The following is a 19,772-nucleotide window of genomic DNA, read 5'->3' on the forward strand; positions in this document are numbered from 1 at the left end:
AAGATGACGGATACAAAAAAATATTAGATAGTTTTACCATTTTATGACAAGTCAAGGTTAGTTTATATCATGTGGTGTAACTCCCAAAATCTCAGTGATATTTATGAATTAATTACTCATGATCATTTCGCTTTTTGAAAGTGGTATTAAAATCTTTGAAAACTAACATGAATTCATTCCTGAATACAAAGAATACATTTCTAAGTACTTGGCACGTGTGCTTTAAAGTGAAATTTTAAATATTTTTTTCTTTATTGTGGTTTGATGTCATTCATGTCTTCTGTTGTTTTTTAATAGAGTAGATTTTCGTGGAAAATCTTCAGAAAGCCACATTTTGTGTTACACGGAACATAGAATAAAAAAATAATGACCAAATTTTTATTCTGAGATTTATCATCGTGTACACTAAAAGAACTGACAGAATACAAGGATGACCAAACAACACGTGGCTCTTACACACAACAAACAGAGTGTCAATTAGCAATCACACAAATAGATTAATGTTTTATGTTTAATAACTATATCTGGGCCATTCGGGACACGACTGTGGAATAAATAGATGTCTCAACACATCTGTGTGCTGTCATAACATGTCAACACTTTGACATTGAAGCTCTGAACCCAGACAAAATCCCATGTCCATTGGCATCAGCGTTATTATTTTTTACAGCATCTCCCAGGTCTTTATTTAACGGGATACCCGTGGGTCTATTCTGGGCCAAGTCTTAGATTATGGGTTTATTTCCATCTCGAAGGTAGCACTAGCAAAGCTTGAGATGTGAATAAATAAGATCAGGTTTCAGGGCCTCACCGCCGCTTCGTAAACTAAAGGGGGTGTAGCAAGGGAGAAAAAAAAGTTGGAGATCACATCCTTATTCCTCTGAGTGGCCCAATCCTAAAAAACCATGGGCGACACCCTTGGCATCCTGCTGGGGCTGACGGAATTCCGGTCTGGTGAGAAGATCTACTGCTTAAGCCCTCTGATGCTTGGCGTTCACACACACACATACACACACACACACACACACACACACACACAAATAGCCTCTGTAGGTCTTCAGTCCAAGCATTCGCAAAAGCTGCCTTGTCAATCAGGGTGTGACTGTTTAAATACAGTGTGTCATATAGTTCTGAGGGTCCAATCACAGTTTAATAAACATGTCTTCCTTTGATTTCCCATCACTGCACGTTGTTTCTAATAACTACTAGAGGGCAGCAGAGATGTTTTGAAGAACATTGCATTAAATATTATATCCCATAAGCAGGTCCATCTGTGCCTACAACATTTCATGCCCGGTCAGATGGACAGATACAGAAGATATTGTATGAATTTAAATTAATTCAACAAAAGGCCTAGATGTGATACAATAGAGGTATATAAAATCTATAACTTTCTATAAATAAAGTAGTAAATAACCTTTCAGCAGTGGTTCTCAACTGGTGGGTCATGACTGTAAGTATGCCACAATTTATTAGGTTGCAGATAGCAGATGGGAAAAATAGCAAAATAATTAGGCTTATCAACTTGTTCATCCAATAAAACTGACAAAATACATATTTCATAATTTTAACCACAAACATAGATTTTGATGCATCCAATCTAACTTGTGTTTTTACAGTTGACACTTTTGACTAGACTAATTAGATTCCAAGATCGACATGTTATGAGACGTGTCCTGATTCTCAAAACCACATTACATACTACATCATGTATGGGTAGATTGAGTTGGGTCACCACTTGATAACCAGGGTTCTGAAGCAAAACCAGTTAAGAAACACTGACTGACAGTATATAATCCTTGAGTTTCACTCTTCTAGGGTGGACAAGTTCATGGGAAGTTTTATTTGAGTTGACCAAGTGGTGGCTCTGGTATAGTCCCACTTGCAAGACAGCTCTAATTGCTGTGATTCAACTTAACTATGTGTCGGAAAGCGAGCATCCTGTTGACGTTATGTCGTTAGTGCTTGATGTTGATTCCGCGTGAGCTAACAAAAGCCTGCTAGAGTCCTGTGATTAAAAGCCACCATTGTTTTCTCATTACAGCTGCCAGGTTAGCAAAAGGTGTGAGCCGCGGCCCCTTCATGGGGATAGATCTACGCTGAGATGGGCCCTAACAAACATCAGGCGGCACACCCCTTTATGAAGCTTTAAATACAGAGAATTATCTGAAGACATCAGAGTCCATTTGGAAAGATTAATCATCCATCACCAAATTAGAAGACCTCACACATGGTCATGCAGTTCATCTAACAGAACACAGCTCAGGGTTTTTTAAAGTGCAGGAGTCTCTGGAGAGGGTAAAAGGTGCAACACTCGAGGGAGGGATCTTGACGTCTAACATCGGCTCAGTGAGGGCTGCGCCTCTCCACAAGTGACAGTGCCAACACAACATCAAGAGAACACTGGACCCACTGCACCATTCTCATAAAAAAAACTATGATTTAGAGAGCGACCTGGGTCGTACAAAAACATATGATGGATCTCCATAATCTTCTAGACTGCAGGTGGATCGTTTTTTTCCAAATCGGATTTATCCGCGTGTGTTTTCGCGGAGACGCGCATCTGAAGATCTAGCGGTGTATGGATTTGACTCCGCTCATTTAATCGAGAGATCACGGAGCTGGATTATCATTCAGGTGAACCCTGGATACGACATTATACTTTGCGTTCCCACAATGTATGGAATAAATCAGCGCTGCTTGTACATGTGAGTATATAGATATATGGTAGCTATATAGATAGGTTTTAAATATAAAAAATTAAGGATGCAGATAGAAATGTTACAACCTAAGAACATTTGCGTTCCGCAAAAAGCGTAAAAGTTTATTTATTTTTTTACATACTTTTCCCCCCTTTACTTCAGATGACTTGATAAAAGCGTTTTTAATCTCAAAATAACCATGCAACCGATTTGAGGACTTTATTGCAAATGTTTCTTTCTTCTTTTCTTTTTTTTTCAGTTTAATTCTATTATTTTCTTTTTTTGATAAGAAATTATTTGCTGTACTGAAGGTAACACAATGTGCTATGATCTAATTTACATATATGTAATTTTTTATATTTAGTATATTGACTAACTTTTCTTAATTGTGTTCTACTTTGTAGCTCTTTTCACTTCTTCGTGGTGTGGGGTCACGCGCAGGTAAATATTTATTTATTTTTCATCAAGTTAAAGTGTGTCATATTTATAGCACGCCTTTGGCAATATGTAGTAGTACATTGTAGTGGTTCTCAGCCTTTTTGACTCTATTATACTTCCTTTATTACTTTTACAGTAGGTAATATTATACAAAGTTTTAAAATCGACTTATATTCATAAAAGTAAAAAACAAACAAACAAAAAAAAACTACCTGTTCTTCGTTAAAACAACATTTGTTGATGTAATAAAAAATACGAGATTAGTTCACGTGTCGAGTGATGATAGCATTCGAATCAATATCGAATAATTTAATGTAGAGCTTATTTAAAATCATTCTGCGCCTTCAAGTTCGCCGTCTGGCGGGAACAGGGTCCCTATTTAAGAACCACTGCTCTAGATCTTTAATTCCCAATCATTTTTTGACACATATTAGTCACTTAGTCTGCTGCTTCGGTTATAAACAAGAGGTAAATCAGTGCTCTTGCTGGCATTTACAAAACAAGGTTCTCTATTCCAGCAACAGAGAGAGAAATATATGTGATCTTATTTTCCCTTTGCACCGAAAAGGGGGAGAAGAATCACCCTTCTCCTAATTTTAAGCAGTATGTGAGGGACCAGGGCTCGGTGACGGACCATCTGAGCCGGCGGCAGGTTCGAGTCTATCAGCTGTACAGCAGGACCAGCGGCAGACACGTGCAGGTCCCGGGCAGAAGAGTGAGCGCCACCGCCGAGGACGGAAACACTTTTGGTGAGGCGCGCACTCATCTCATCTCCGGTAATCCACTCACGGGAGGTTTCGGTGCAGATAGCGCTCTTCTCGCGTCTGATTGCTTTATTGGCTGAAAGGGACTCGCTGATAGTTCAAAAGACGTTTCTTTGCCTAATCGTTTACCTTTTGTGTTGATTAGGATGTGTTAATTTGCTTCAAACTGCAAGGGGAAACGAGACTGATTTGACTAGTCTGGGATTTCAGAAACACAGTGGGTTATGTATCATCTTGAAAATCATGATTATAATATATATATATATTAGCAAAAATAAAGTAAATGTGCTTCTTGTACCAACATCTAAATTATAACATGACAGAAACAGCTTGATTACATTGGATTATGCAAACACAAGCAACTTTTCAAGGGTCAGGTCAGGTAGAATTACTTTATATACTGTACTTAATAATGTTAAACTAAACTGGGTATGTAGTATATTTTATGATTTTGATAAATGGTTGAATCTATTCAAGGCTCCAGTATTTTGTTTCTTGCTAACTCTTGTGCTGCATTACAGCCAGACTTTATGTGGAGACGGACACCTTCGGAAGTCGTGTTCGGATCAAAGGAGCAGAAAGTGGCAGATACCTGTGCATGAACCGCAGGGGGAAACTAGTGGGCAAGGTATGTACCATCATCTTACTTGGAGCTTTCTGGGTTCTCAAATTGGGGTCCGGTGACCCCCCCCCCCCCCCCCCCCCCCGGTGACTTATATAGTATAAGTCCAGTTTATTGGGTTTTTATGTATGAAAAAAAAATATTTGGGAAGCCTTGCATGAGGATGATCATATTTGGAGGTATGTGGCATCTAAAAGATTGTATACCTGGTCTAAAAGGTGGTGACAGAACCCTAAATTTGGTCAGATTAATCAAATCACATCTTCCTTAAAAATTAAAATTCGATCACCACCCTTATGCCAAAACAAAATGAGTTATCGAAACACTAACAATACAAAATTCACTGGCTGTGCAAATGTTGTGATGGTTGAGGTATTAGAGCAGCATAGCTCAGCATCTAGATGGTTTGAATGGCATCAGGAGAAGTGAAATCACTAAAGACTCGATGGCCAGGCCTGTGAAACAAACAGATTTCACACCCATTCTGTGTTTAGTCAGATGGTAAAGAAAACTTCTTCCTTCACGGAAATTGAAAAATTTCTTCAGCGCTATTGATTTGCCATGAAACAAAGCGCTGGGACAATTCGATGGAGACAGTGAGAGTATGAAGTGAACCGTGTTGAGAGATGAGGGCACAGGCAGCGAAGTATAAATCATGAGTGACTCAAAACACTGCTTGCTTAAGATCCAAACCATTTAAAAGCAATTTGAATTACTTTTGGAAATTTACAATGACTAAACTACAAAAAAATAGTCTGGTGGTGCGCCCCATCATGATGGCTGCCATGTTGAGATCACATGAGCAGCGGTGACTTGCAGTTTATGAACAAAAACTTCATACAGCTATACTGATAGGTGTCAGTATGAAGTCCAAAGTTTGTGAAAAAGAAGTGTGCTTAGTTGTATTGAATGTGCACTTGTAGTGTACTTCTAATCTTAAAAGTATATTTAAAAAAAAATGCTATACTTGCCAAAAAAATAATATTAATTACATTACATTAAGTGTTCTTAAAGAGAGTTCACTTTCATGACTTTCTTCTTTAAAAAAGTGCACTTTGTATTAATTTAAATACAAGATTTAATTTTTCTTGCTGTAAATCAGTACACTTATTTTTATGGGTTGACTTACTAAAGCACATGTAAAGTACTTGATTATAATTTTAACTTACATAGCAACATCACCCTTACAAGTGTGTACAAGTATTACAAATTTAAACACACGAGATGACAATGACATGAAAGTATATTTAAAGGGTTAGTTCACCCAAGAATGAAAGTACATACATCTAGAATGCTTCGAGGGCGAGTAGAAGATGGACAAATTTTAATTTTTAAGTGAACTAACCCTTTAAGATGATCATAAATGTTCATTCAGCTGTACAGTTTAACCATATTTCATAGACAATAGAATTATAAAATTACATATAAAGATGTTTTTATGTCCTACCTAAGTGAGTGAAAATAGCACTCTTAAGCCCCAAAAATTGCATTATTACACATTAATGTACACTTACAATTATTGTTTTGTTTGTTAACAACATGTATGTGAAGTAATGTAATAATGAATTGATTTTGTAAGATTAGTAAAACAAAAAAGAAACCTTGCCCCTTACTTTATTACTTAGCTTAATTGATAAATGTTTAGATCAATCACACATAAAAAGTAAGAAATAAGAAAATTAGAAAGTTTATATCATCAAATGAAAATATACAGAATTATATATCCTTTATATGAAAATTAATTGTTCAGTAATGAAATGTACAGGTAGATGGAACACCTGCTAGGCATCACTGCCGGTCGCGCCTCCTCCGGTGCCCACAGGTCAGCTGAAGGGTTATCAGCCAGGAACCGCCAGGAACCACCATTCACCAACGTTTCGCTCCTTTAATCCTGGAACGTCTCCTGGTGGTGGAGCAGTTACAGGGATGTCTCCCTATCACCCCCTGCAGCTGATAGATGTTAACCTCTGCAGCTCTTGTCAGGGTTAGTTGTTCTTTCCCCAGCTCTTGTCTTTCTTCTTCAGCCAGAGCCAAAAGCTCGCTTTTTCTGCTTCCTCCGCTTGCTCTCTGATTGCCTTCTTTAGGATCCCTCCGGTCACTCCTGCCTCCCTCAGAGATGTAGCAGTCATCTCGGCTGGGAAACAGAGCTGCCTGTCAAGGTCGACTCTCATATTGCACTCCTGGTCAGGGTAAAACAGCCTAGGTGTTTCTCTTGGTCTGATGTTTCTTCTCCCCCAGTCTTCGTTGACAAAGCTGATGTGGTTGTGGTTCTCTACTGGTGGTACTCCTTTGCTGCCCTGTCGATGCCCCTCTAGCACCTCAGCTAGCTTTCTCAGGACCTTACAGCCTGACAAGATGTGCTGTAGGCTTGCATTAGGGGTATTGCAGAGTGTGCATCCTTCCTCACTCCCGAATCACTGGGGAAGGTCCAGAGGACAGTGAAGCGTGTCGCAGGTTGAGCGGATGAGGAAGCTGAGCCTTGCCTGTGGGATCTTCCACAGGTCTGACCAGAGCCCCTTTCACACTGCCATTCCGGCACATACAGGGGTAAAGTGTTCCTGCAATTGTTCCCGGGTCGCTAGATTTTGCACTTTCACACTGCCAGTGATGACCCGGTATATGTGCGTGCTTTCACACACAACCCTTGAAGATCTCGTAACGACACGTGACATCAGGGCGTGACGTGTAATGTATGAGTCGAAAAGCTAGGCACGTTATACTTTCACTGAAGCAAGCAAACGATCTCTGCGTCAGCGCGGAAAGTGAGGAACTAACTGATCTCTGCTTCATTTGCACATATGTTTTCATCACGAACGTTGATCTTCCTTCAAAACAGCCAGTAAAAGAGTGGCGCGATAACGCGCGTCATCACTTCGACATGGAATTAGATCTGGCTTTTGTTCACACAGTGCTCGTCCCGGGTCGAACCCCGCAATGTTACTAGGTCCCCGACCCGGGTTCAATTCGGTAATCGATCCCGGGACGTGGTTGCTTTCACGACTGACGGCTTGGTCAACCTCAGTTTGGGCATTCCACTTCTGGCCTTCCTTACTGCCTGGTCAGTGGACTCTCTCAAACCTGGTCTTTTCCTGCTTGTAGCCCAAACTGATGGATTGTAACGGCAGCTGGAGGGTGTTCCTACCGAAGAAGACCTTTTTCAGAGAGGCACCGTGGCAGCCCCAACCACTTTCAGATGAATGCGTTGGTTTTTTCCATCCATCTTACTTGCCGTGGATGAGGGAATCTCACTCATTTTCAGTGACCACATCACCCTCCTGTAGAGTGTACATTGGTAGCACCTGACCTTGTACTTCCCTGGGAGTTGGCTTTGATCGATCTTTGCCAGGTGTTGGTGCATAAAGAAGATCTGTAAAGTTGCAAACACTAAAGTATCAAATCCAAAGAGATATTCTTTACAAAAGCTAAGAGTCAACACACCTCCACATCTCTACATCACTATGTGGAAATATTTGCTTAATTCCACGCAAATGTTCATGCAAAAAAATGATGAAGAACTTTTACTGTCACTGTTGCCGCCACCGTCATGTCGTGGAGACGCTGTGTGTTTCGTTGTGAAAGTGAAACTACTTTGTTTGGTCTTCCAGAAGAGGACACAACTAGAAATCCTTGATTAAGTTGTATTTACAACAGGATGCCAGGAGACAGCATCACAGTATAGTGAGGGGTGTAACATTTCCATCACAGGTTTGAGGTATTCGGCCAATCACAACGCACTGGATAGCTGGCCAATCAGAGCACAGCACGCTTTTCAGAACGATGAGCTTTGTAAAAATCGATGGGTTTCAGAAAGGCGGGGCATAAAGGAGCAACAATAATGAACATTATGTGGAAAATGTGTTTTTTTTTAATGATCAGGCAAATAAGAGTCTTCTTCTCTCTTTATCACAGCCTAATGGCAGAGGAAGGGACTGCATCTTCACAGAGATCGTCCTGGAGAACAACTACACTGCTTTCCAGAACGCTAAATATGAGGGCTGGTACATGGCCTTCAGCAGAAAGGGTCGGCCCATCAAAGCTTCCAAAACCAAAGAGAACCAGCGGGAAGTTCACTTCATCAAGCGCCTCCACAAAGGACCGCTCCCCTTCCCAAACTCGGACCAACCCAAACACTTTGATTTCATCAGCTTTCCAACGACCCGACGGGCGAAACGCAACAGAAAAGCCCACTCTGCTTCCTAACACCACGCCAAACAAACCCATCTGACTGTTTTCCTGTGAATAATAAGAAGAGGCAGCTTTATTTTTATATATTTTCTTAGTAATGGACTTGAAAAAGCCAACAACACTGAATGGCTGCTCATTGGGGTGACTTGTAAATATGGTAAGATAGTAAAAGAGAATGTATATATTTAATTATACGTGGTATTTGTATGTGTGTTTTATGTTAGCATTTTGTAAAGACTTTAAGACAATATGTTCAATATTAAACACAATAAAATAGCAATTTCCATTTGAGGGCATTATAAATGTAAAATGAAATATAAATCAACATCAGTTTCAACCGAAGATGTCTGACATTACCTCATGTGTGTGGGAAAGATAGAAATAAGTAAACATGAGTCTTCAAACGATTGCTTGCTAGCTATAATGTACTTTTAGCAACAATAAAATGTAGGGGTCAGTAAGATTTAACATTTTTCATAGTTATTTTTTTTAAAGAAATTAATTATTTTATTCAACAAAGATGCATTAAATTGATAAAGAGTGACAAAGATAAGCAAATGATCATATTAGGATGATTTCTGAAGGATCATGTGATAAAGACTGGAGTAATGATGCTGAAACCAGTGTCTTTGCTGCTGACCTTCAATGAACTAATTGAACCATACGAATAAGCAAAAATGACTTTAAAGTCACATTTTTGTTTCATTGGCGAAGTAAGAGTGTTGAACTTTCTTCTTCATGTAATCCAGACTGGCAGCAGCACATCTGGAAGCTGCGCCCAACACACAGGTTAAACACACTAAAGACATGTTTGTCAGCATCACTAACATCAGTTTGTTTAAGTTAATATCACACCCTGCTTGAAAGGGTGATTTAGGCATCTTTCTTGTGTTATTGTTGTTTATTCTGCATTATCATTAAATTATTGTGCATTATCATTAAATTATTGTGCATTATCATTAAAATTAAGACTAGCTATACCAGTATTTTGAGATTAAACCCTCATCACATGGTAACTGTGTATCTCAACAATTGCTCTAAAGCAGCATTGCAGCAAATTTAGTTAGTATTATCTTTTACCACAAAGTGAAATCTCTCCATAATAGCATTTTTATGAGCAAGTTCATGTAATCCTGCATTTTCCATTTTTACATTATCATGTGAGTTTTAAGTAAAAATGAGAGTACACAGCATCCACTGATTTCTGTATTGAATCTGACTGATGATGTGATGAGTGCTATTTCTGTAGCACACATGTACATGAGATCAACATACTTGTCTAATTTATTTCAACAGGCTTGTCATATTCATAAGCTCTAATCACCATAACAGCTGCTGAGAGCAGATATCAGTCCTCAAGCCTGCTGATCCACTGAAAAGCCAATATAATTGTAATATTATCCTTAGTAATGGATTTGGCAACAAAAGCAGACATGAGTATTATATTTAAATATGTTATTTATCTGCCATTAATAGCATTCCTCCCTGTGCTTGTTTTTTTTAGAGTTCAATTACTGCTCAAACATGTAGGACAGTTACATTTTTATTATATGTACAATTGTATTTTAAATATTATTACAATTTAAATGTTTTCCATTTGAAATAATTTTTAAGCATCATTACTCCAGGTATCATGAAAGGCATAATGTGGTATATTCATTTATAACATACAAATATTTTGAAATGTGGTAAATTCTGAAGTGGTAATAGACAGTTGTACTGCATAATCTTGTTAAATAGCATGACACAACTATTGACAGTTATTAAATTTTTTATAAAGCACTGAATTATCAATCTGCTATTTTTTTAAAACACTGATTTTTTTATTGCTATCCACTCAAAGCACGTGACATTAAGCACAGAGAGGAACTTCTCGGGTGTTTTCAGTAAAACGTTCATAATCTGTGAATGCATGTCACAGTAACATTTTCCTAACACTAGAGGGAGCCACCGTTACTTGTAAGGTAAACATGGGCGAGGCATTGTTTAGTATTTCTAGCTGACGATGGCCTTTCCAACAAATGCTTTAAATGCCTTCCATTCAAGTTCTACGGCTGTGTTCATTCAACACAAGACATTATTAGAATCTAAATGAAGAGGCAGCACATATCTATTAGATGTTTTACAGGTTTAAATCAGTTATTTGCATTAAATGGTCAAATTGATTTATGCTGGTAGCTGGAGGACCAGCAAAACAGCTGGTAATGATTCTTGCTATAAATATATAAAACAAATAACCACCATATCGTGCATACAGCAGATGTTGTGCTGTGAGCCTATTGCAAATTATCTCCTTCCTTAGATTAGGGAACGGCTCATGGCACACTAATGGCCATTGATCCATAATAATGTCTTGCTATTGATTGAGAAGATGCAAAACCCTCCCCCTAAAACCAGTAAGGATCCCTCAACAAAGCCCAAGGCCTTCAGAACAAGAAATGCTCAAGCACTTAAAGTAAAATGTGCCTTACCATTACACTTTACAGTAAGAAATCCCAGTTTTACAAGCATGCTATTTATCGCCAGAGTTGTGGATCACTGCATCAGTGGCTATAACTGCATACATCTGTGTTCTTCAGTCTACATCTCCAAGGTTTCCTCAGCATCGACTGCAGAGAAGAGCAGAGGGGTGGGACAGTCCACTTGCATTAGCATCAGAGCTTATATCCTTCCTGCACTTCCCTAGAGAGACTGTAAGAGCAAGACTCAATCAGATGTGGGCAGCTTTCAATGAGTCTCAACCCCCACAGCTGTGTGTCTGCATAACCCAACACGTAATGCACACTGACCGCTGCAAAAGAGAAGAGGACTGCCAGTTTAACAGCAAGGAAAAGGCTCATTCTTTAGTGAGTCTATAACATTCATTCAAGCACATCAAAAGAAAGTTCAACATGAAATGTGACTCGGTTGACTTACAGTTCATGTAAATGATTTACTACAATTGTGGTGCATTCCTCATACATGTGCAAATTAGCCTCCTGCCATCTTGAGCTTCACTACAGTTGCTGACCAAAGCTTCCTGATCTCTATCTGCTCCGCTGGTGTTTTGATGACTGTTTGAGGATCATTCTGTGGATTACAAAGCCTAAATAGCTAACATTAGCATTAACCTAACCTAGTATTCTGCCTGCATACACAGCATTTTAAGACATTGTAGGCATGCTGCCAAGGCAAAAGATATGTTATGATACCTTCTGAAATGTTTCCAAGGCATGAATGTCAGAGTAATATAATATAATCTGTCTATTATATAATATAATGTGCCTATGTATAATGTGCCACCCTTTTTTTAAATAAAGGGTGCTCTTTGAACTTTCTATTCATCAAAGAATCCTGAAAAATGTATCATGGTTTTCACAAAATTACATGAAATATATTCAAATATATTCACTTTTAATAATTCACAATATTACTGTTCTTACTGTATTTTCTGTGCAAACAATTGCAGATGTAAACAATGTAAAAAATCTTATCAACCCCAAACACACACACACACACACACACACACACACACACACACACACACACACATATATATATATATATATATATATACATACACACACAATTTAAGTGAAATAAAATATAATTAATTATTTCAGCTAGTTAGCTTGATGAAACTAAATTACTTGATGTAAAATAACTAAAAAAACTTTTACTAAAAAAATTAAAAAAGGTCACATATAGACATATAAATAAAAAACAAAACAACAAAATTACTAAAACTTAAAATTGACTAAAATTAAATTGAAAATAAAAAATAACTAATTACTCAAATTATTAATACAAATAAAATAGTACCTCAGTAATACTAAAACAATACCGATAATAATATAGACATACAGAAAATTATCTATAAAATAGTTACCTGACATTTGTGTGTGATGTAATTTATGATTATTATGCAACATGCTAACATAAAACCTAAGCTTGTGAAACAGCTATTGTCTCATTCATCACATTTGCAGGAACTTCTTTATTTGAATTCTGTGGACCTGTTAGTCTGTAGAGTCTGACCGCAAATAATAGGGCAAACCAGAGATAATTACAGGCCTGTTTTGTTCTCATGAGCACTTAAAGCTGAGTTACAGATTTTAGGACCTCTAGCCAGAACTGTATAAAAAGAGCTTAATGTTGTGGACAAATGCACTTGTGATTGTGTGTATGAAGCCTTCTGCTGAGCCTAAGCAGTGGTGTCTACAGCAGCTGACTGTGAAGTGATCTGAGGGGATGAGGCCATGACTCGGGCTCCTGACTGCTGCGGGGGGCAGATTCACTGTACAACAGCCAAAGACCAGCGGGTTTCCACGAGCTGTTCCAAAATAACAGAAAACAGTAAGTGCATCTTACTCAGCTGTTCATGCTGCACTGCGGTTGTAATGTGTTACGTACAGTGGTGAATGACTGATTAGGAGTTATTGACGTGCACAGTGCAACCTGTTATCTTGTATCTGGGTGAATTTCCCATCGACAGCTGATGCTCTGTGAGAAACAGTTGTTCATATTCCACACTGAGATGTCACCCATGACTAATGAAGTGCTATATTCAAGCACTATATGTCTGCTTTACCCAATACACACACAAGCACACAAACAGGCTTCAGAGTACATAATAACGGACTAAAGGTATTTCTGATTTGTGTATGTGCTTTAAAGATGGACACTTATTTGTATGTTCTCACTATTTTAACTAAAGTGAATTAATTAAGTGTGAGCTGAATTTTTTTCTGAACTGTAACTTTTTTCTACACTTTTTTATTTTGAAATATGTAAAAGTTTACTGCTGAATGTACTGCATTTATGGTAAGCTAAAATATATAGAGAAATATAATGTATCTGTTGAAACCTTGTTGATAAAGTTATGTAACACATTTGCAGTGTTATTTAAGTTGCAATTACATTAACAATATATTAACTTAAATATAAATTTGTAAGCATATTATTTCCATAATAAGTACTCATTATTAAAATATGATAAAGTCTACTTCTTTTAGACAAAGGGTCATTGAGGATTTCATAAATGAGTGCTTTAATTTGTATGCAATTTGTAAATGATCGCAGGATGTGTTGTCTGTGAATGGGACTCGATGTGAAGAGAGACAGATAGATGGGGTGTGTCCAATTAATGTCTCTGTCTAATCATGTATCTCATGTCATTTACTGCAACAGTAAGATGGCTGTTGTGTGAAAGTCAGTGTGAATCCCCCTTAGAAACTAATTAGCATTAAACGCCCTGCATTAAAATATGAACAATGAAAATGATTGGCAAAGTCAAGCATCCATCACCAGAGAGAAGACTGTTGTTTCATAAAAAGATTGAAGCTCGTTCTTTATGATTCTGACATGAGGGGGAATAAATTATGACAAAATCACAAGCATAACAATTAAAGTTTGGACACACCTTCTCATTCAAAGAGTTTTCTTTATTTTCATGATTATGAAAATTGTAGATTCACACTGTAGGCATCAAAACTATGAATGAACATATGTGGAATTATATACATAACAAAAAAGTGTGAAACAACTGAAAATATGTCATATTGTAGGTTCTTCAAAGTAGCCACCTTTTGCTTTGATTACTGCTTTGCACACTCTTGGCATTCTCTTGATGAGCTTCAAGAGGTAGTCACCTGAAATGGTCTTCCAACAGTCTTGAAGGAGTTCCCCGAGAGATGCTTAGCACTTGTTGGCCCTTTTGCCTTCTGTCTGTGGTCCAGCTCACCCCTAAACCATCTCGATTGGGTTCAGGTCTGGTGACTGTGGAGGCCAGGTCATCTGGCGCAGCACCCCATCACTCTCCTTCTTGGTCAAATAGCCCTTGATGCCTTCAGTGTGACTCGACAATTTACATAGTCATGAAAATAAAGAAAACTCTTTGAATGAGAAGGTGTGTCCAAACTTTTGGTCTGTACTGTAGATATATGGTGGTGTTAGCGCAGTGGATAAGACACATGTCTTTGGTGTGAGAGACCAGGGTTCAAATCCACTGTGAGACACCAATGTGTCCCTGAGCAAGACACTTAACCCCTAGCTGCTCCAGAGGCGTGCGTCCTCTGACATATATAGCAATTGTAAGTTGCTTTATATATATATTTATATATAAATAACCATAACCAGAAAGTTGGATTTATGAACATTGAAAGAACTTCACGAAACTGCCACAACTCATTTAATTGCTCTTGTTCTGTATATGTTACTCACTGTAATTAACCTGATTTTATCATCATGATTAAGTGTACTGAGACATTTGTAGTGAAACAATAGGAGAACTGTACATAAGTAGTCTCATTTCAGATTATTAAATCCAGAAAGGCATCAATGTGCCATCTGCCTCTGCAATCTTATCTGGTCAGGCCTGTAAAATCCTGAGGACTTTGCCCATGATACAGCAGGAGGACTACAGCAGGGCAAACTCTCATTCTCTCAGCCTCTCACAACTCACAACAACTGTGCCAAAGCAGATTATATTACCATGCATTGTATTATTACCATAATAACACAACTGCACCCAAACCAGAACAGTGTCTGCCTGTGAAACATGAAACCTTAATATAATTACATTTATGTTTTCTTCACTTTCACTCACTCACACACACACACACACACACACACACACACTTCATCGTTTATTTTTTAGAATAACTGCAAAAGGGCTTCATGTTACTAAAAATCTTAATAAACATCATAATCACGTATGCTGCTTTTTCTCTTTGACAAGAGAACAACATTTCTCACAATTTGAAACAGAAGTGTGCTTATTTGTGCACTTGTATAATCTAATCTAATATAAAAGCAATGAAATAAGAAAGCAATTTAAGTAAACTTACAAGAGAGGTCATTTTCAATACTTAAAACACACTTACACTTTGTAAGAAAGTGCACTTTGTAAAAATTTTATCCAATTAAATAAATTTTTCTTTTCAAATATTTTGGCTTTAAAGAAGCACACTTATTTGTTGACTAACATACAAATGTGCACATATTATACTTTAACCTATAATTAAATAATAATTAAATTGCATATAATGATGTACTTTCATCCTATAATAGCATTTAATTGCAATTATCAAGCATTTATGAGTCTGAAAATATTACTTTCAGTTCACAGTATAATATTTTAAAGTATATCATTTACTTAAGTACTCTTTTATAAAGTATGCTTTGAAATGTATGTACTTCTTTTACACAAGGGAGTTTCTGCTCACTCTTTTCTAATGTCAAGTGGGCAGAATTTAATTATAAACCATAGCTGGAAAACAGAGGAAGGAGTCAACTGAAGAGGCCAATATTTGCTACCAAGCCACTAAACAGTGTCTACTGTAGAAAATGCAGGAAAAATTAACATGAATGTTTAATCGCTTTGATTTAACACAGAGAAATTGTAGATAAACACTGTTTGTTTGTTAAATATTCTACAGTATCTTACATAGCTGTGTATTTATGTTATGATATTAAGCTATTACCTACTTCTCTAAATATAATTTTACATTTTACTTCCTTCCTGTTATCAAACTGAGCCGCTGAGAGTCTTGGCACGCGTAATATTTCTGAAGCATAAACAACTAAGCTTTTGTGTGCGATTTTCAACTCCATTACAGGACTTTGCTTCTCAGCTATGTCAACTATTTTCTTTTCCTTTTTAAAAAAACAAAGTAGCCTACTGCCGTAAAAAAAAAAAAAAATCATACGTTGATTTTAAATTTGACTGACAGTCAATGAGAGCTAATCAGCATTCTCGGTCTGGACTGTGATTGGGCAGAAGGACACATCTGGGCGGGCTCTTCAAAGACAGCTAATCGCGAGCTGATACATACACGAACCTTGTGTCTGGGGCGGGGACTGTCAGTCTATTTATATGGGGGAAGTCTCCGACCCCACCGCTAGTTGAAGAAAGAAAAGGGCTTACTACCTTGTCGTATCTTCTACCTTAAGAATAAAAATGAGGGAAATCGTGCATCTTCAAGCCGGACAATGCGGTAACCAGATCGGAGCCAAGGTCTGTTTATTTCTGTAAAACTCATAGTTGTTGGTTTATAATCTAGAGTAACGTTATATAGAAAAATATCTTACGTACTGCGTTATATTAGATTACTGAGATATTTGTTAAACAAATCTATTTTTATTTTATCTCATGTAACGTTATTGTGTTGTGTGCAGTCAATTACGAGTCGCCTAAAGCGGATGATCTAATCTAATCTGAAGAAAATTTAGGATACCTACCTATTGCTTCCTCTTTCGAGTTTTATTTTTATTTTACAAATGTTTGTTAAACCTAAGACCACGACATTTAGTAGTATATTTAAATGTTCGTTCCTTCTGTTAGTCCTCACCTGTCTGTCTGGTGTTTCCCTTTGTGAGATTCACTGCACTGCGACAAAAGGAAGTGAAAGATAATTACGGTCTAAACCCAGCCATTGCAATTTTTTTAAATGTTAGAATTACAATAAATATTAACAGGCTAAAGAAAACGTAGACTTGCTAGTTCAAATACATTTATATATATTTAAAAAGAAAATTGGGGCCCGATAAATCGATTAGTTCGTAACGGTGCCGGAAATGGATCTCAGCCAACCGGCGTGCGTGCCGCGCGCGCGAGTTTTGCGCGGGAGGAGTTTAAAGAACGTCGATTGTCTGCAACATTGTAACACATTCTAAACTAATTTAAAATTTAAAAACGCGCATTAGATGTACAAAGCACTTTGTATCCATTGTATGGAGACAAACAGCATGTCAATGCGAAACATGCGTTGGAGTTTGTGAACAGTTGACGTCTTTTGGATGACCCACGCGGTGAATATTTGAAAAGCATGGCTTTAGATAAATGTCAACTCACAATATAAATCAACACATTGTTACTTTTAAATCTTTCATGCATGGATATTATTGTCATTAATTGTTACCTTGTAGTTTTTCAGTCAATCCTCTGAATTCCAGTCATTTAATATTATTTATAATTTTTGTTTTAGTTCTGGGAGGTTATCAGTGATGAGCATGGTATTGATCCCACCGGCACATACCACGGTGACAGCGACCTCCAGCTCGACAGAATCAATGTCTATTACAACGAGGCATCAGGTATGTCCACATCAATACTACTAAGTGAGCGCAGATGTTATGGAAAATATATGATTGTAAACCATTGTCTTTTTAACCACGTTTTGTATTCTCATAGGAGGCAAATATGTGCCCCGTGCCGTGTTGGTGGATTTGGAGCCTGGTACCATGGACTCCGTGCGATCTGGACCATTCGGTCAGGTTTTCAGGCCAGACAACTTTGTTTTTGGTAAGTATTGCTGTTAATTTCATTAAATGCCATTTAATAAAAGAAATAAGTAAAACTGAAATTAAATGCTTTACCTGTTGCAACAGGTCAGAGTGGTGCTGGAAACAATTGGGCTAAAGGCCACTACACTGAGGGAGCGGAGCTGGTAGACTCCGTCCTGGATGTGGTTCGTAAAGAGGCCGAGAGCTGCGATTGCCTGCAGGGCTTCCAGCTCACCCACTCTCTCGGTGGAGGCACCGGCTCTGGCATGGGCACCCTCCTCATCAGCAAGATTCGTGAAGAGTATCCCGACCGCATCATGAACACCTTCAGCGTGGTGCCCTCGCCCAAAGTGTCTGACACTGTAGTAGAGCCATACAATGCCACGCTGTCGGTCCACCAGCTGGTCGAAAATACAGACGAGACCTACTGTATTGACAATGAAGCTCTGTACGACATTTGCTTCCGCACCCTCAAACTCACCACACCGTCATACGGTGACCTCAACCATCTCGTCTCTGCCACCATGAGCGGAGTCACCACCTGCCTCAGGTTCCCCGGCCAGCTCAACGCAGATCTGCGCAAGCTGGCTGTAAACATGGTGCCGTTCCCTCGTCTCCACTTCTTCATGCCTGGCTTCGCTCCTCTCACCAGCAGGGGGAGCCAGCAGTACCGCTCCCTAACCGTACCGGAGCTCACGCAGCAGATGTTTGACGCCAAGAACATGATGGCCGCGTGCGACCCACGTCACGGCCGCTACCTCACCGTCGCCGCCATCTTCCGCGGCCGCATGTCCATGAAGGAGGTGGACGAGCAGATGCTCAACGTTCAGAACAAGAACAGCAGCTACTTCGTCGAATGGATCCCCAACAACGTCAAGACCGCCGTCTGTGACATCCCGCCCCGTGGGCTCAAGATGGCCGCCACCTTCATCGGCAACAGCACAGCCATCCAGGAGCTGTTCAAGAGGATCTCCGAGCAGTTCACAGCCATGTTCAGGCGCAAGGCTTTCCTGCATTGGTACACCGGAGAAGGTATGGATGAGATGGAGTTCACCGAGGCCGAGAGCAACATGAACGACCTGGTGTCCGAATACCAGCAGTACCAGGACGCCACCGCAGAGGAAGAGGGCGAGTTTGAGGAGGAGGGAGAGGAAGAGCTGGCTTAAGTCTCTTCATATATAAGTGTTGTTTTCCAGGCTGTATCATTTTGCTCATGTACAAGGAAAAAAATATCCAAAGCTCAGTTTTCTTTTTCTATTCTTGCCTCTTGTTTGTACAGATGTCATTAAAACCTTCTTCTGTTAAAATGTCTCTTCACTTCCTTAATTTTCACTTTGCAACTATGAATGAAACGATCTGAATCCATCCTCATTCTTCACTGGTCACATACAGAGGCAGATCCTTGTCAAACCAGTTGGGATTGCCTCTAGACATCAAATAAACCGATCACATGCAGAAAGTTTATTTACATTACCAGTCTTAAGTTTCAACCGTCACCAATTATATAACCTCCACATATGCAAGTTTTACCATCCTTCTAGTTGTGCTTTAAGGCTAGTGCTGATAACATGGAAAAAAAATTTTTTATATGACCTTGATAAATATTGGTTAATCCTTTTGAACACTTAAAGTTGTGTAAATTCATCTATGAATATGAACCTAGTTATGAACAATATATACATATATATATTAATGTTTTGAAATCAAACTTAATAACATTCATATGTATTCATTCATATGCATATGAGGATTATTTATTTAATATTCTTTAATAAATTGAGTTTTGTATAAACAAGC

General features: G+C 38.5%; 2 protein-coding genes across 2 annotated transcripts; both read left to right on the top strand.

The window, feature by feature from the left end:
- Positions 1-2,137: 2,137 nt before the first annotated feature.
- Positions 2,138-9,071, top strand: LOC113070986 (fibroblast growth factor 17-like). Its single transcript, XM_026244340.1, has 5 exons — positions 2,138-2,708; positions 3,107-3,143; positions 3,709-3,889; positions 4,426-4,532; positions 8,436-9,071. The coding sequence occupies exons 1-5, from the start codon at positions 2,677-2,679 to the stop codon at positions 8,724-8,726; spliced, it is 648 nt and encodes a 215-aa protein (XP_026100125.1). The 5' UTR covers positions 2,138-2,676; the 3' UTR covers positions 8,727-9,071.
- A 7,485-nt stretch (positions 9,072-16,556) lies between these two features.
- LOC113070987 (tubulin beta-1 chain) lies at positions 16,557-19,282 on the top strand. The gene is made up of 4 exons (XM_026244341.1): positions 16,557-16,707; positions 17,678-17,786; positions 17,884-17,994; positions 18,081-19,282. Exons 1-4 carry the CDS (start codon positions 16,651-16,653, stop codon positions 19,139-19,141), a joined length of 1,338 nt encoding a protein of 445 aa, XP_026100126.1. The 5' UTR covers positions 16,557-16,650; the 3' UTR covers positions 19,142-19,282.
- The last annotated feature ends 490 nt before the right edge of the window (positions 19,283-19,772 follow it).

This window comes from Carassius auratus, unplaced genomic scaffold, assembly GCF_003368295.1.
Source record: "Carassius auratus strain Wakin unplaced genomic scaffold, ASM336829v1 scaf_tig00005608, whole genome shotgun sequence".
Lineage (NCBI taxonomy): Eukaryota > Metazoa > Chordata > Actinopteri > Cypriniformes > Cyprinidae > Carassius > Carassius auratus.

Bases quoted from the DNA above. Each gene is read 5' to 3' on its own strand.
- LOC113070987 (XM_026244341.1), top strand. From the start codon at position 16,651: ATGAGGGAAATCGTGCATCTTCAAGCCGGACAATGCGGTAACCAGATC. The intron at 17,787-17,883 runs GTATGTCCACAT...GTATTCTCATAG, and splicing joins CTATTACAACGAGGCATCAG to GAGGCAAATATGTGCCCCGT. The intron at 17,995-18,080 runs GTAAGTATTGCT...CTGTTGCAACAG, and splicing joins GCCAGACAACTTTGTTTTTG to GTCAGAGTGGTGCTGGAAAC.
- LOC113070986 (XM_026244340.1), top strand. From the start codon at position 2,677: ATGTATGGAATAAATCAGCGCTGCTTGTACAT. The intron at 2,709-3,106 runs GTGAGTATATAG...TCTACTTTGTAG, and splicing joins AATCAGCGCTGCTTGTACAT to CTCTTTTCACTTCTTCGTGG. The intron at 3,890-4,425 runs GTGAGGCGCGCA...GCTGCATTACAG, and splicing joins CGAGGACGGAAACACTTTTG to CCAGACTTTATGTGGAGACG.